We start from the raw sequence: 16,730 nt of genomic DNA on the forward strand, positions 1-16,730 counted from the left end.
AGAAGGAGGGCAGAAAACAAGAGCAACAAAAATTCGCTTCTTTACTCCATTCTGCAAGAGGCTGCCAACCCCGCCACAGCCCAAGGACTAGCTGGTCTGGGTAAACCGGAGTCTGAGAGATGGATAAAAGTGAAAATATTGTTTCTGACATTTTCCTCACAGTTGGTCCTCTAACAGACACTTTTTGAGAGCAGAAATTTGGGTCCCCAGAGAAGTTTGGTATCTCAACATTTGTTTTCCTTCTGGTTGCAAACAAAAATCTGAATGTGCCTCAGTAACAGAAACCCTGTAGGGGAAAATTCTTTTTGTATACATTCAGACACTTTGTCTCAACAAAAATCCATGACTTAATCTTCATTTTTTCTAAGTTTAAGAGTTTTAAAATTATAAACAAAATAAAGTTAAACTGAAATATTTAGTTCCGTACATTGCTGAAGTAAATTATTTGATGCAGCCCAAATTCTTCCTTTCTTTTGTCCTCTCTAGAACAAAATGTTGCTGTAACTGCCAGGATTTGACAGAGTTTCAGTCTCAACAGACTTGTATCTTCCCCACAGAAAACTGCGCCGAGACTTCCTGATCAGCACAATTTCCCAATATTGAGAAAGACAATAGCATCAAATATTTCAGCGGACATTAGCAGCGTTCACATGGAGCGCTGCCAAAAAAGCGTCTGAGAGGATGTAGCCTCGTATACTAAATTATCCATCATGCATAGCATATGCATAGGGTTGGGTTTTGTTTGATTTTTTTTTCGTAATTTGGAGAGACTTTAATGGGTGTTGACAGCAAGCCCTCTGAGCAGCAAAATAAACTTTTCTTAAAATATGCACAGATCCCTCCATTTGAATCTTTTTACTAACTAATCACGGCAGATAGAGCTTTGCTTAGGTACGAATGCATCTCTCGGACAAGCCCGGGACGCGTCTCCTGGCAGCACGAGCAATGCGCCAGGCCAGATTCAGCTCTGCCCGAGCTCCGGGCGTTGTGGCCAGCTGCCACGCGGATCCATCCCTCGGGCAGGCAAAACGCCTAACGCCCAACAGCACCGCGTCCCAGGGCATGGCTCCTTACGCTCCCTCACACTCGTCACCACTGCATCCGGAGGACGAACAGCCGGAGGAGCGCGAACGTCAGGCTAGCGCCTGCCGCGCCACTTTGTGATGGAGGCTGTATTAAAAGCGGCCAGAAATCGCTCTGACTTAACCCAAAGCACACGTACTCTTCATTCCGTAACCTGTTTTGTTTTATGTAATTAAACAGAATAAAGATCTTATCTAAACATCAACTAGTATCCCCAAAAGAAAAGTTAAAAAAAATTTTTTTTAAAGGCTTTGCGGCACACAAACCTCTACCTGGCAATGCGGCCTTGGCGACTGCCCTCGGGAGAGGGAGCTCAGCGCCCCGAGCCACCGYCGCCGGGTCCCGCTCCGCGCCGTGCCGTGCCGCCAGGACCCCAGCCCACGCACCATGGGGCTGCAGGAGCTGATCTTTAAATGTACTCTATATTCAGACACTAATACGCTAGTTCCTGCCAGTTTATTGAAATGTCTGTGCAGAAGCACAAATCCATAATGCCTCAGTCCATTTCTTCTTGTTTCACAGGAGCGATCGGATTTGGTCACTATCTCAAACCATGCTGGTTTCCTCTTTGCAGCCTACCAAACTGTACAAAAGGAGATTAAGAGTAGTTCTCTTACTAAAGTTTGAGTCAGCCACAGAAAGTAACTACAGAAACGTACAGGGAACAGGAGATGACAGTAATGAAGTGTAGTGAACCTCATGTTGAGCTTTTAAAGAGCTCTCCTCCCAGGGAGACCAAGGAGAGCACAGCCAGATGAATGGCCAATGGCATCCTGAATATCTGTATAACAGAAACTGTCAGGCAAATTTTCAGGCTTTTATTCTATTTCTATACCTGTAAAGAAGCATTCTGCGAGTGCCTGTGGCCTCTGCAAGCAATGAGCGCCTGATGAAAAGAGGCAGCAAACTAAGAATCTCTCCCTGCTCCTGCCCTCCACCTCAATTTCCGGCAAAATTGCCAATGATTTAAATTAGGAGAAGGAACAGAATAAAAATAATACCCTGAATTTAACTAGTACTTTTCTACCAAGGATGTCAAAGAATATTTTATAAATAAATATTTTGGAGATGACAATACAGAGACACAATGAAGTTCAGAAGTGTTATATTCAAATGGCAAGAGTCAAAAAAATGTCCTGTGTACGTGGGAACCCCAGTTCTCCAACTTTTCCGAGTCTATGTTTTAAGCTGATGCAAAAAAGCAGGACTATCACCCAATCTCACTACAGTCAAAGGTTGTCAGCTGAGAACTGAAGCAGAATCCAAAATATCCTGTATTGAAATTTCATGGAATGTTCTACCAATTCCAATCCTCCTGCCCCGTTTTTGCTTTAATACACATTTACTCTCACCTTTTATCTTTTTTTCTAAAATGGAAGATAAAATTAATCGCAATAGATTCTTCATAGAATTGACTTTTCAGGATTTTTTGAGGGCATTATGTTATCCTGTCAATACAGCCAAAACAAACAGTTTGCAGTAATGTGCATCTGAAGTGGGAGGTTTTTTTGGGTTTTTGTTTTGTTTTTTACAGAACCATCCATTTAGATGGCTTTATTTGCCACTGTTGCCCATACCTTTGTTCTGTGCTTCTTTGCTGAATACGAATGCCCATGTTTGCTTTGCTAACTCAGACTCTTCCACCAATGAAGCTGAACTTACCTGGAATCATCAATGCAGTCGTTACCCCCCCCCTTCTTTTTTTTTCCATTTAAGGAAATTTTCATTAAAAAAGAATTTCAATAGACATGTGAACCCTGCTATAGCAAGTTTAAGGCAATAAACAATAAGCTGTTTTTTCTAAGCTACCTTCCCCGGACTGCTTGGAGGCTGTCCATAGACCCTGCCTGTAGAAACTGTGCAACACGGTCCTAGCAAACATTGCAGCCTAGACGGCAGGGAAACCCGGTGTCCTTCAAGCAGCTTGGCTGGAGGCAAGCGGGCCGACAGGACGACTGAGGCCGCTTCACGGGACCGAGCCGCAAGACGGGGCGCGCCGGCGGGGATCGGCCGCCTCGCGCCAGAGCCTCGTTTCCCACCCCCGAAGCCATCGGCTCGCGCTTGGCGGGAGACAGAGCCGCCGCCGGGCAGCGCCGCCGGCTCGCTCGCGACCGCCAGGTCCTCTCCACGCCGCACTGAGCGGGGCCGAAACGGTCTCCCCGGCTCGGGCGACGAGCCCAGGAAGGGAGCGAGCGGACCCGAAACGACGACCGCCGTTCTCCCCGGCAGCACCGACGTGCGGACGCGGGCCAGCACCGTGGCGCAGCGGGGCCGCGCGTCTCGAGCGAGCCCGCCTCGCGCGCGAGAGCCGGCGCGCTGCGCCATTCCCTCGGCTCCCGAGGGCGACTGCCTTCCCCCGCGCCCCCCAGAACTGGCAGGCTGGCGCGCGTCAGCGGGAGGGCGAGCGGCGCTCGGCCGTCTCCCAGGCTTGCGGGACGGCCTGCTCCGCTCCGCGCGCCTGGGCACCGAAGAGCCGCCCGGCCCGCCACACGCGCCGTGYGGTGCCGCGCTCTCCGCGGTGCCGGGCCGGGCGGCAGCGCCAGGCACCCCGCGGGGCAGGACGCCCGCTCTGCCCCTCCGCGCCCGCCCAGGCCGGAAACGCCAGGCTGCTGCTCAGACCCTTCTCCAGCCCAGCTTAAAATGGTGACAGACTGACACATTTAACATCCTGTGGAATAAACCCTCAGGTAAGAAGAGCTTTCAGCTTTCACAGAGTGAAACGATGACAAAGTCACACCGAAGACCTTTTTCTGGAGGTTACTTAGAGCTTCTGTTTCCTATCGCACAGCTCTCCCCATTACAAACCCTGGCATTTTGCATACGTACTGGTGGACGTAAAGTTCAGGGGCTCTTTAAAAGCACAGCAGTAAAATCCTTGCGAGTAGCTACGTTAAAACACATCGGTGCTATCTTCCTATCTAAGGGGCAATTTACAGCACATGGACGCTGCGTATTTTCCRGAGGTGGAGAAACGCATCTTCTTCCCTGGGAGCGTGTTTAGAAGCTTGCTTCCCGCGCGCCCAGCGCGACGCCCCCCCGGCAGGCCAGAAGGGGGTTTCTGAGCCCCCTTCACAAACGAGCCACGAAAGGCTCATGAGAGGGGACAGCGCAGCAGCTGCCACGAAGGGGCACCAGCTCTGCTGGAGACGGAGCCAATTCGGAGGCGGTACCCGAGCTCGCCCAGCCATCGCCGCTGCTGCTGCGGGAGCCAGGCAGCCCCCGGCCGAACCGCTCTGCCCACCTTACCTCGAGGAAAACCCAGGGGGAAGAAGGCGGCTAGTGCCTTCCTACTTTGGCCGTGGAAGCGCTTCCTTGCCTGACCGATGCTCGCCCATACAGCGCTGGAGGACAGGACTCGCGCCGTGCCGCTCGTCACGCCGAGCGCATCACGCTCCAGACAGCTCGCGAGCCTGACTTCTAAACGCACCTCTCGTTAGGGTGCACGGTTTCCAAGCCATAAAATCTTTTTTGTTCTTTAAAAGTAATAACAATAATAATAGTAGACAGCTTTTTTCCTCAGGCAGTCTACTCCGCTCACCAGTTTTTTTGCGCTCCTTTTTGCGGACGGATAGCGCAGACGCCTGCAGCGAGCGAGGCGACGGCCAGGCCTCCGGCGCTGACGCAGGGCACGGTTCCCCCGCGGTATCCGGGGGTTCGCCAGCCTGCCTTTACGCGTGGGACGCGACCACTGCCGGCACTCGCTGCTCTCAGGCCAGACCTGGCGAGTGACGGCGCCCGCTGAAGCCGTCTCCAGCATCGGGCGAGTTGCTGCCGTGTGCAGGTGCGTGTGCTGGGTCAGGGCTGCGGCGCCGCGGCGGCAGCGGGGCAGGCGTTCAGCGACCAGCCTGCTCGGCACCTGCTCATGCCGCCCCCGAGTCTCGTCGGCGTTGCCCCTCGCGCCCAGGAACACCAGAAATGCCCCGTTGCCAAAAAAAAAAAAAAAAAAAAAAGTTTATTAAACCCAAACAGTAGTTTAGGGCCTGATCCAAATTTCATTTGAGACAACGCAAGTCTTGCCGTTAACTTCAATAGGCTTTTTTGAGGTTCATGAGAAATCTCACATGCTTGACACTACTAAGTAGGAGTGTTGTAGTATTAAAAATATATATATATTTACTGTTAAAAAAATTGACTATGATAGTGCCATTTTGCTTCAAACTCTAGAAACCAGTAAAAACTGTATTTGTATCAGCAGCTCTGGAAAAAAAAAAAAAAATCAGACCTTGTGCAACTACAGTACAACTTTCACAATATGGCATTAAAAAAAAAAAAAAAAGTTGGCCAGCTCAAGCCAGCCTATCAGCTGGAACTGGCTCTTCAGCTTTTTGGCTCATAGCTCCATGTCCAAGCCACTAGACTATTTCTCTCTGTGAGAAGGAGCATTTATAACAGAAAGTACAGATTTTATTAAAAAGAGAGGTTTAAAAATAAACCAAAGCAGTTCACCTCCAATCCATCTGCATAGCACAAAACACCACCACTGAGAAAAGTTTCTATTTCATACAAAGATTTTGAAAGCTACTTCTAAACTACAAATACTAGCAACATACAACACATGAATGTTTAAACCATGATTGTCTCCTTTTCTGCCCAATTCACAATACTATTTTAACAAGCGCATTAGTAAAAATCCTAATTAAAAAAAAGCTTTTAAAAATGTTTTAAGCAGCTATCCAGAAGCTATAAATGATAATATTTGTACTGACTGCAACAGCAAAACACGCTTCTAGCAGAAAATGCAGTCCAAGACCTGCATCCATCACAACCACGTAAGCTTCAAGCATCAAATATTTGCTCAGACCCAGAATTATTTGCATATATTATTCAATAGCTTTTCCACACCACATGCTTGAGAAAGTGACGGTCTATTCATGGGCAGCCCAGCAAAAACGGCAAGAAACGCACACAGGTAATTGCTGCACCCCAATAAACACAATGGGGCTCATAACCTCCATCTATATTGAGGAAACATCCCTCAGTTCGTAAGCTTAATCCCAGACCATACAAGCTACTGACCTGCTTTTACTCTAGATAATAGCAATAAAAAATACTAGAAATAAGAAGCTGAATCTTACCTACTTTGGGGAGCGATGCCCCCAGGGAGGGAAGCCCCCCGCTCCTGCTTTTGCTGCAAAACCTCCGTTCCTCGGGGTTTACGGCACCGACAGAGGAGCAGTGGCAGCCGATGCTACATAACACGTTATTCCTGGAGCCCAGGCACTTGGGAACACCGGGGAGGAAAATGTCGTCATCGTCGTCCCAGTGTCAGACCAACGCGCAAAGGTGCGAGGTGGTGAGCAGAGCTGCCCGAGCGGGAGCACGCACCACCACTGCTGGGACGCGCAGCCGGGCAAGGACGCGGCACGCACGACGCGACGGCGCCCGGGCACACCGGGGAGCATCCCCGACCGAGCCACGCGGGGAGGCGCCCCCRGCACCGGCCTCACAGGGCAGCTCATGCCGCCTCACCCCAGCCCTCTTCCACACCTAACCAAACTCTGCTCACGCCAGCCTTGCTGCAGTCTCTCTCCTCTTCTTTGCATTCAAGGGTATCACTTGCTAATGAACACACTACTCACCACAATCACTCCTTCTCACTGAAGGACAGTGTGCAAAAATGCCTGTGCTTCCACCCACCAGATGCAGAGCCTCACTCACCACAGGCCAGCAAAAAGGCTTAAAGCCTGCAGCAAGATGCCTTTGGCCACCCCTTTCCCACAGCTGCAGGAACTTCAGCAGCAAACTCAGAGCAGCTGTGCAAGCGTGGGGGAGAAAAGCCGTTTAGCCTAAAACACTGGAACCTACAAAGCCCACCTGGAGATGAACATCACCAAACATAAAATACCACCTAAAAGGCATAACCACATCTGCACCTGGAGAGCACAACAGCCCTGTGGGAGCTTCAAGCTTTGTGTTAAGGAAAAAGGAAAAGCGCTCACAAGCCTGCAAAAATGACCCCAGGGAACAAGGTCCCCCCTCAGGCCGCCATGGTGGCGGCTGGATGAGCCAAATTGCAAGAACGCAAAGCGCCTCCTGGGATCCCTCAGTGCCTTCTGCTGGCAGCCACCAGCCAAAACCAAAGGCCAGGTGGCCCCTGTCTGAAACACAGTGACTTCTCTGCATGGTGGCACCTGACACTGGAAATAGATGAACCCTTAGTCCATTCTCTGATCATCTGGAGGATTTTTTGTTTTTCCTCTGAGTCTTTTCTGGGGTGTTTTATTATTTACTTTTAACTGCTATTAAGTGCATTCAGGTATGACATGCATTTAGGAGTCTTTTAATGTCTCCCCTAAGCTTTGTCTCTGATTTACTCTTCCAAGGTTGACAAGTCCGTTCCTGATGCCAGACTAAGAGAAATATTTATGCCACCATGCATCACCACGGCACCTCTGGGCTGTCAGTACAGCAGCAGTACAGCAGCTCCAAATCCTGGCTCGCTCCAAGTCCTTCCTCGGCCAAGCAACTTCTACGAGTTTGGAGAAAAGTCCTCTTTGTGGGGGAGAAGCCCTCACAGCAAAGGGTTGGGSGCCGTTCGAATTACAACTCCTGCTTTCTTTTCCAATATTTAATTTGCCGTGCTGATGAGGATCCAAAGCGGAGGGAGGAAGGCAGCCCTGCGGGGAAGGAGGCACGCGCCTCCCCCTGGGGCACCTTCAGCCCACCAGGAGGCCGGAACCCGCGGCCGGCACTCTCCCTCCCGCGCCGCTGGAGCGGGCTGCCCACAGAGCTGCTCGCAGCGTGGGGCCGGGGCGGGGGTGGTTTTGGGGCTAGATCGTGTGGGTTAGAATTTTCAAGTGAGGCTCCCTAAAACTGCTCTTTCTATTCTGGTCTGCTTGCTACGTTCGATCTCTTATTTATCAACCCAAAAAGATGTTTAGCACTAAGATGCTAAGTCTGAGGAAGTGAACAAGCTCCCTTGAATTATGAAATGAAGTTAGATTTTCACATTAGGGCCAAATTCAGCCCCAAGTAACCTTCGCAGCCCCGCTGAGACTTGGGGCCGGGCTGTTCAGAGGACGCGACGGTACAACGTGGCCCGCCAAACCTTTCGGGACATCCACAGAGAAGGAAATAAAAAGATGAACAAAATGGCTGCTAAATGGAGCCATTTTGCATTTTCAGCCGGAGACGCGAGCATCCCGCGAGCCTGCGACGCTTCCCACCACTCGCGTCCCCACAGGCACCGCCGAGCTGCAGGCTGGCCCGAGCCACCCGCGACGGCTCCCCAAACAGGCACGTCATGCCAAACGTCTCGCTGCTGTTCAGAAGAGGCGGACCAGCAGTTCGCTTTAAGGGATTTCCGAAAGGTAACGCGGTATTATGCAGTGCGCAGGGCTGACACAGCCGTGGATTTGTTGGAAAACACGCTGCGGGTGCTAAAGCAACAGGCCTTTGTGTGGTTTCATGTATAGCTGCCAAACATCTGAGCATTTCTGCCCAATCCCATTAATGTGAAAGCGAGCGGGTCCAATCAACTGTGMTAAAATGGAGATGAGCTCATAGGGGTTTGCTTCCTAACTGCAACATCTGTCATATAATCCTTTAAATAGGTAAACTGATTGCACTGACTCCTAAATGTTTTCTTCTATTATTTTCCAGTTTCCCGAATGGTGGCAAAGAGCAGCTCAACTACGCACCGTACACATAACAGCTACTGTCGGCATCACGAGGGGCTGGAAGGCATCATGCCTTTCTCTGCACCACGTGTCACAGGAAAACTTGCACACCTCCCTCCAAAATACTGCATCATCAAGGTCTGACAACGGCTCCCTTAACAAATCCTTCCTTGTTTAATAATCTTTAGTCAAATAACTTTTCTGACTTTGGTGAAACTACTTAAAGGGGTAGCATTTTTGAGTTAAGTCTGCAGGACAGTAGTTACTTGAAATGAACCCTTCTTACGCGTATCCRCTGCTGATCTAATTCAGCATTTATTCACGCACCAGCGTCAGTCCGCGAGTTTTAATGGAGTTAATCTTGATTTATACCTTGACAAATGAGATTCCTAAGATTTTTTGCAATTTTGGCAAGACATACTTTGCAGGACTTCACAGAGAAAAATGGGAAAACAGCGTGTTTCACCTTCAGTCTTCGCAATTCTTTAGTTAAAAGTTTGCCGTGTCCCTTTTCTCTGTCAAAACCTCTCTTTTCTGAAAGCAACTTCTGTTGTTGCGCACGAAGCCGGTGGAAACCTGACCTCCAGCTAGCTCCGTCCAGGTTTTCCCTCCGCTCAGCCGCCGGCGGGTGCCGCGGCCTCCCCGAGCAGCGCTGCCCGCCGGCGCGGGCTGCAGCTCCGCGGCGCTGCAGATCAAACAGCCGGCCCCGGCTCACGCCGAGAGGGAAGCCCTGCAACACCCTCCGCAATAAAAGGGTTTTTGTCTGCGCAGTCGTTCCCCACGACCCCGTTCGCTGCAAGTCTCGCGTCTGTTGGCCTCTGCTCTATACACCCTGTCTGTGTTCATGCCCACCTTTCTCTGGGCCGGCTAAAGATGCAGAGACGGGGAGGGGTTTCAAGGCCGCTTTGGTTCCATTGAGTACGCTGGGGTATATGGATCGTACATTGGCTACACTTTTAAGAAAGAACAAAGTAATTTAGCCAGAAGAACTGTAGCTGTTACTGCTTTTCTGGACTATGTATATGGGGCAGATCGGGGTTATATTGGCATGGACGGTGCTCCTCATTTCAGCCAGGTGAACGAGCTGAGGTGGACAAGCYGCCTGCTTGCAGAAATATCAGCTGCAGACAGTTTATTCCTTGTACAATGCAAACCACAGTGCTCTATGTGACATTATATCTGATAAAGCCACGACTAGGCACTCATTTTTGGATCAGACATCGAACACGAGGCATATGATAGATGCAAAAGTCCTTAAGACAGGTCCATATATGGACTTGTGCGTGGTATAAAATTGGTCATGTTTGGCAGAAATTCTACATGCAGGCAAATATCCATTAAAAAAAAATCAAAAGGTATAATGTGTATCACTGCTCTCCCTGCAGCTCTGCACTGAAACGAGCAAGTTGAGTTCATGGACTTTTTAAAGGAAATTTGTCCCTCAATGCTTTCAAAGAATTTTAACTGTTACTTTGGGGCAAAATGTCTTCAGAAGTAGCTGGGTATTTGCAAATTATGCAGAGGCTGATATTTTATCCAGAGATAACCAGACTAAACAAAAGCAGTATAGTTAAGAAGGGCAATGAGAAACTGCTGGTTTAAAAAAGAAAAAAATCCTAATTTTAGCCCTTTACTCTGCTGTTCGTCACTGTAACACCTGAGGCTCCTCTGTGCAAAATCAGGGAGAGGCGACCTGGCTTCGCCAGGCCTGTTACCAGAGTTTGTGAAGCTCAATTCTGTGTCCAGAGAGCTCAGAGGAACGGGTGGGACCTGGATCTAATGCTCACATACCCTGCAATTTAGCTGAAACTCCATCTCATAATTACAAGCCAACATAACACATCCAAACTGCACAGACTCTTCTGTAGAGGATGTGGGGGAACATATTTGACTATCTCTGAAATAAGTATAGCTTTCTGCAATGCAACAAGGAACTGATTATTTTCCAGGGCTCTTGCTTGGCCCATCTGACTTTCCCCATTTTTTTGGGTAGGGACAGTAGATAAATCTTCGCAGATGCGAATGAGGTCTGCAAGATCAGAATGAAGAAAATGCACAAAGAAATGCTGGCAGCTTGTTTGACGAGAGCCCCGGCTGGAGAACTCCCATCCTTTCAGTGGCAGCTCTGGACCATTTGTCTCTTCTGTAATTTGGTATCAACAATAACTTTCCTTTTTTTTTTTTCCAGACTATATACATCAGAACGATGGCATGCAGCAAAATTAATTGCATTAAAACTCAGTGAAATACCAAGCATTTGCTGTAAAATTTCAGTGCACTTTATCCTAAAACTGGATTCAAACAAATACAAATCCAACACTAAACAAAAATCCCCACAAAATTGTAAAAGCGTACAGTGCATATATCCAGCCGACCATGCAAAATAAGGATTCCATTCACATTTCACATCTCATTAAAGACAATTTGGCCATTAATCCATAAGGTTTTAGGAGCAAAGGAGGATTTTCCAAGACAGATAAACTGAAATGATCCTCCTTTGATCTCGGAGTTAAGCGCGAGTTACAATGGAAGATGAACAACACGGGGCAGAGCTTCTGGCCTTTATATGTGCAACAATGGCATCAGCAAACAACTACTTAATCAATATTTGGCCAGGGACACTGAAAACTTCCTTTTCAAATTTTAATTCCTAGTTGTAAAACAACTGTAGGGCAACCAGCAAGATAAGACATTAAACTGACTGCTTAATTGCCTTTTACTGTCTTACTCGTTATATATGCACATTAATAGTTCTTGAACCTTTATTTACTAGAAGGAATAAATGACCTGTCAACAATTACAGCAAACTCCCCTAACTAAATAATCTCAGCACCTGACACACTTTAACGATAATGTGTCCACAGCGAGTTTTAATTTCATTATGTTTCACTTTTTTTCTAGGAAGAGTGATTTAGACTGAATTAGTTTAACAGCATGGGGCAGGAGTACTCCAGGGCAAGTAAAGTAAAATTACGCACCCCCTCCACACTAAACAAAGTCTTGCGGTGAATTATGTTCCTGTACATCATTTTTATTAGCCAGAGCGCTCAGCGTTTGGGGAACACATTTTTATTTATATATTTTGTTCTTCCTCTACCCACATGTTTGTTACGTGGGATTTAAAGTGACATTTACATGGAGAAATTCACATTGACTAGATTGGTCTGATTTATTGCTTTGCGTTTCACTCAATTTCTTCTTAAATTAACCAGAGAGCACTTTGTAGTTCTGCTTCATTTCCCAGTGCAGTTTTATTACATAGCCCTGGGGACTCGTGATAATTTATCACTATCAGCTTTATTGGCTTTCCTCTTCTAAACCCCGCTCCAACCCTTATCAATAAGTAAACCTAATACAACACTAAACCTTCCCCGAGTAGCTGTTAAGATAAAAGCAAGGATTTCACCAGTATCGACTTTCACTTTCAGCATGAATTTCTATCTCCTTAAACTAAAATCCGTCTGCCTGCGAGAGCGTTTCCCTACCTGCGTAAGCGCAGGCAGAGCAACCCTCGCCCTTCGCCCGGGTTTTGCCACCCGGGATTCGGGCCACATTCTCATTCGGGCCGTCGTTTCTATTAACAGAGCGGGACAAATTTAGGTCCCGTTGCTGCCTGCCCCGGCCCACGTGAATAACGTGACACACGCGAACAGGCCCTCTGGCTGCTCGCAGCTCCTTGCGTGACGGCGTCTGCAGGGCGCCGGGTCCGAGGCCCCAGCCCGGAAACCCGCGTTGCCTCCTAACCTGCGGCTTGCGCCGAGCGCTGCCGTTGCTCAGCGCAAGCTGCTTTCGAGAACAGCCAGATCTCCAGCGGGCTGAATCCCCGCTGACGTCAGGCATTTTGCAATCGCAGCAGAATCCCGAAAGCCAAAGAGAAACCCACGTTTTAGGAGCGCGTCCTAGCCAGGCTGAAGTCACCCGGCCGTTTGCTCCTTGCCTTGGTCATTGCAGAATGAGACCAAGCAAGCCCAATCAGTTACGACTTCAGATTTCCAGAGCAACGCAAGCAGATGCGATCTTAAGTAGAAATTCAACTAAATGAACAGATGTGTGTGAAATGATCCTGATATTTGCTAAAATAACTTTTATGCCTGTTGCAGATACAGGTACTTAGGAGAATTGAAAGTGATGTCCACAGTGATTCTGTTTGAATTGGTGCTGACTCCTTTAAGTTAAGGTGTTCTTAAGACAACAAAACATGCAAAACAGTTAAYGAAACCATGATTTCAAGAAAGGGATATGATGCATCAATATATTACTTCAGAGAACTCTTGCTAAAATGAGTAATTCTTTCTTCCCACAGCTGTAAGTATTATTATYGCTTATATAGTGCTATTAGTGGTGTGCAGTTATAAATAACAATATATATATAACAATGAGCACTTTCCTCAAAGTCTCCCAATGTACCTTCAGGAAAGCAGTGTAYGGCTGCTCCTGGGAGATTCGGAGCAGCTAACTCCACTCTAAAGTCATGTGAAATTGAAGACGTAGCACCTTTCTGAAAATGCTCAGCCAGCTGGGACACCGCACTCTTGCTTGTTCCTAAGTTATTGATTACTAAAGTCATTAATTAGTATTATTAGTTTAGAATAAAGATTCAGACTGACCACAGTCCAGAGCCCCACAGCAATGGACATGCTCAGACAGAAGAAACAAGGCTCCTTGAGCTGCCATCCAGCTAACAGACTCCCTCATCTATATCGATTTACGTTTGTACAGCACCTAGCACAAAGGCTTTTCTAGTCCATGACTAGACTCTCACATGCTACTGAGAAACGAAGGAAGAAAAGAAAAAAATACAGGCAAAAATGCTATCAATACTATCTGCCTTGAGCCAAATCCTGAAGTCATTAGGGAGTTTTTCTTAATTAAGCACTATTTTCTCGTCGGTTCCGAGAGCCTCGGAAACGAAATTCTGTTCAAATTACATGAGCCGATCTCTTAGACCTGCTAGTGACCAAATATTTAAAGTACTATAAGAAATTCCAGACTCAAAAAGATAATTGCCTGCAGCCACAGTCATCACGTTTCATTCCTTAAGTGAATCTTTACTGGTAACATTTAGCAGGGAAAACGCGTTGTGCTTTTTAGCCGTAAGCCACAGCAATACTTTACGCGGTGAGTAATTCCCGTTACTGCTGCTCCCCAGGGCAGGAGCAAAATCGCAACAAGCCCCAGATCAGAAAATCGCAGACGAAATCTAACTCAGCCGCTGCCTTGTCCCATGCTCCAACCGCCGCGTCCACGACGCAGGAATGAATGGGRTGACTCAAGCCGATATCTGGTGTCTGCATGTTAATCCTTTCCCTTAATAAACTGCCTTTATTAGTTTAACAACCTAAAAATAACTGGCTGCATGGTACTGACCAACCCTAATCAAAACATCTGCCAGCCCGGCCAGCCCCAGCTACCCTCCAGATCATGCGCCACCACTTCAAAGCCCGTGCATCAAGTCAGTAATTGTAACATTGCATCTAAATATTTAAGCTAGGGGCTGGTAGTCGCGTGTCCCATTTACAGTCAGCATCTGTCCTCTAATTCCATTACAGTACAAAGCAAAAATGTTTCCCAAAACTCACAAACAGGAAAAGCATCGCGCGGCTAGAGAAGCAGCAGCGGCTTGAACTTTCTAGCTGCTGAGCAGCGCTTTTGTGCTAAGGTCTTTTTTTTTCTCCCCCTTCAAACTCCCCACATACACACACAAAAATAGGGGTGGTGCCGAAATTGTATTAATGTGAGCCTCAGGCACAGAGGGAAAAAAAAAAAGAAAAGAGGAAGGGGAGGGAGAGGGGGGAAGGGTTTGGTCCGAGATGAAAGTAAGAAGGAAATAAAGGAGGCAATTTAGTCTGCTGTAGCCTGAATTGCTCTCAGTGAAGCCGAGGGGAGAGGGCCGGGATGAGTAGGGCCCTTTTGGACGGGGCGCGCATGACGGGGGCGGCTCCGCCGGGACGGGCCCGGGGGCCAAATCCGCCGGCCGCGAACAGAGCCCCATTGAGGGGCGTCCCGGCCCCGGCCCCCCCAGCCCCGCGCCCCCCTCGTCCCCCGCTGAAAGCCACCGCTTTCCACCCGAAAACAACAGCTATCTTATGAAGCGGGGAGTTATCGCATCAGTCAGCAAACCATGCGCGGCGCAGCTCCCGCCGAAGCTGCGAGCGGCTCCCTCGTCCCGAGCCCTTCGTCTAAAAATACGCCCCCATGGGCCTAAAGAGGCACAAAAGTTTCTCTTTAACTTCCTTCAGTTATCGCTCATGCCTTTAAGAAAAGTATACCACGCGTTCAGAAATACACACAGAATCAGAGCCCTGCTGGTATGCGCTGTGTCAATTAAGTTTTTCTTTAAGTATATACCCGAAAGCTGTGCAGAGGGTGACACCGACCCACATGCAGAAATACAGCAAAGTGGGCTGTGCACATGGGTGTCTAATTCTTATTTGCTCACACATTTAAGTGTCTGGAAATAGAGGCTGAAATAGAAATACAGTAGGGCATATGAACGTTTTATATATATATATATATATATACACACATACACACACAAAAATATATACTTTTTTTCATATATATATATATATATATATATGTGGTGATCGCAGCAAAAATTCCCAGGGCACACAGTGTACTGTTTCCATCACACATTTTTTTAAACAATGCCATATTCTTTCTTTTCCCTTATCCCGCTCTGCCTCAAGTACTCACAAAATCCCAAATCTCCGAGAAGCTTGAATTAGCTGCCATCAATACCAGAGCAGTTGTTATCCTTTTTTCCCCCCCGCCCTCAAGAAAATAATCCTCCAGGTCTCCCAGAACCACCCAAAAGCCCTCGGCGAGGAGGCGATTTCAGTCCGCCTCGGAAACGTTCACAACTCGATCCGCGCTCCCTTCCCGCTTGCCTGCCAGCGGCTGAGCAGGAGAGATTCCCAGCTCCCCAGCCAGACGCGGGACTTGCCTCCRGACCCATTGGAAAGTCTGCCCTTGAGCTTCCCCACACCTGCGCTCCTGGCGTCAGGGCAGCCTGGCCCCCACGGACCAGAATGATAAAAGCTGATAAGACCAAAAAATGCTCTAAAATACTGCACCTTGTTTCTAACTCCRTGAACTGGAGCCTCCACTGCTCCACCACCGTGGAGGCCACGCGATGGCCAGCTCCTGCGCCTGGCTGCGCGGCCCGCCGGCGGGTCAGCCTAGGACGCGCACTGCAGCGTCCCCAACACCACGTCCCGGCCGCGGCATCCCCGCGCCTCCGYGCAGAGCCCCCTCCCAGGCCTCGCGCACCAGCTCCGGCAGCGACAGAGGCTGCCAAATCCGACCCTGCAGGAGCGTTGCCAGTTATTTAGGTAGGAAGGATCAGACCTTCTGCAAACCGAGCACGGGATCTGACCTGATGTTTTTCCAGACTGAGTGAAATCGTAGCTGCCCTGTTGGCAACGGGGCTGAACAGCCTTTGCTCTTGGCTGTGTGCAGAAAGGAGAGGTGGGCTGCCTTTTTTAAAAAAAAAAAAAGAAAAAGCTCTCCCCAGTGTGCTGTCCCTACAGCATCGTGCTGTATGTGGCGTGTTAAACAGCAACGCTCTCTAGCATCTCTCCCACTCCAGCAGCAACATTAAGCAACAGATTGCGCGTCAGGGAGAGCAGAACCCAAGTTACTACGGGGTAGAGCAGAGGCTCCCGCTCATTGCCAAACCTCCTGGGAACGCACACTGAATTTAGGGGAGGTGAAGAGACGTGGCCTGGCCATGTCCGTGCAGGGAGAGCCCATGGGCACGGGGGGGGGGGTCTCCTCCCCCATTTAGTCAAGGGGCATTTTGCCACCGATTTAACTTGGAACAAAGAAAACAGGAAAACAGGTCGCTCCGGCCAGCGGCAGGTAACGGAGAGGGTACGTCGCGGGGCGGGACGCAGGCTCGCCAGAGGGCGAGGACCCTGCAGGCAACGCCAGACACTCTCCGCTCCCGCTGAGGAGCCACCAGTGCCGCTGCCTTTCCCGTGCTGTTATCGGGCTTCCCTGGGCTGGACGGGCAGCAGCAGCATC

The 16,730-nt window shown here is 48.9% G+C and overlaps 1 protein-coding gene across 1 annotated transcript in view; it reads right to left on the reverse strand.

Annotated features, from left to right (window-relative positions):
- The window catches only part of PAX3 (paired box 3), a 74,869-nt gene that overhangs the window by 53,991 nt on the left and 4,148 nt on the right, over positions 1–16,730 (reverse strand). Inside the window, exons 3-5 of the mRNA XM_026073052.1 lie at positions 16,346–16,363; positions 10,123–10,149; positions 6,592–6,618 (exon numbers count right to left, since the gene is read on the reverse strand). Coding sequence (XP_025928837.1) covers positions 6,592–6,618; positions 10,123–10,149; positions 16,346–16,363 — 72 coding nt within the window. The remainder of the gene's footprint in view (positions 1–6,591; positions 6,619–10,122; positions 10,150–16,345; positions 16,364–16,730) is intronic.

The sequence above is a fragment of the Apteryx rowi genome, unplaced genomic scaffold, assembly GCF_003343035.1.
Source record: "Apteryx rowi isolate R43461 unplaced genomic scaffold, aptRow1 scaffold_36, whole genome shotgun sequence".
Taxonomy (NCBI): domain Eukaryota; kingdom Metazoa; phylum Chordata; class Aves; order Apterygiformes; family Apterygidae; genus Apteryx; species Apteryx rowi.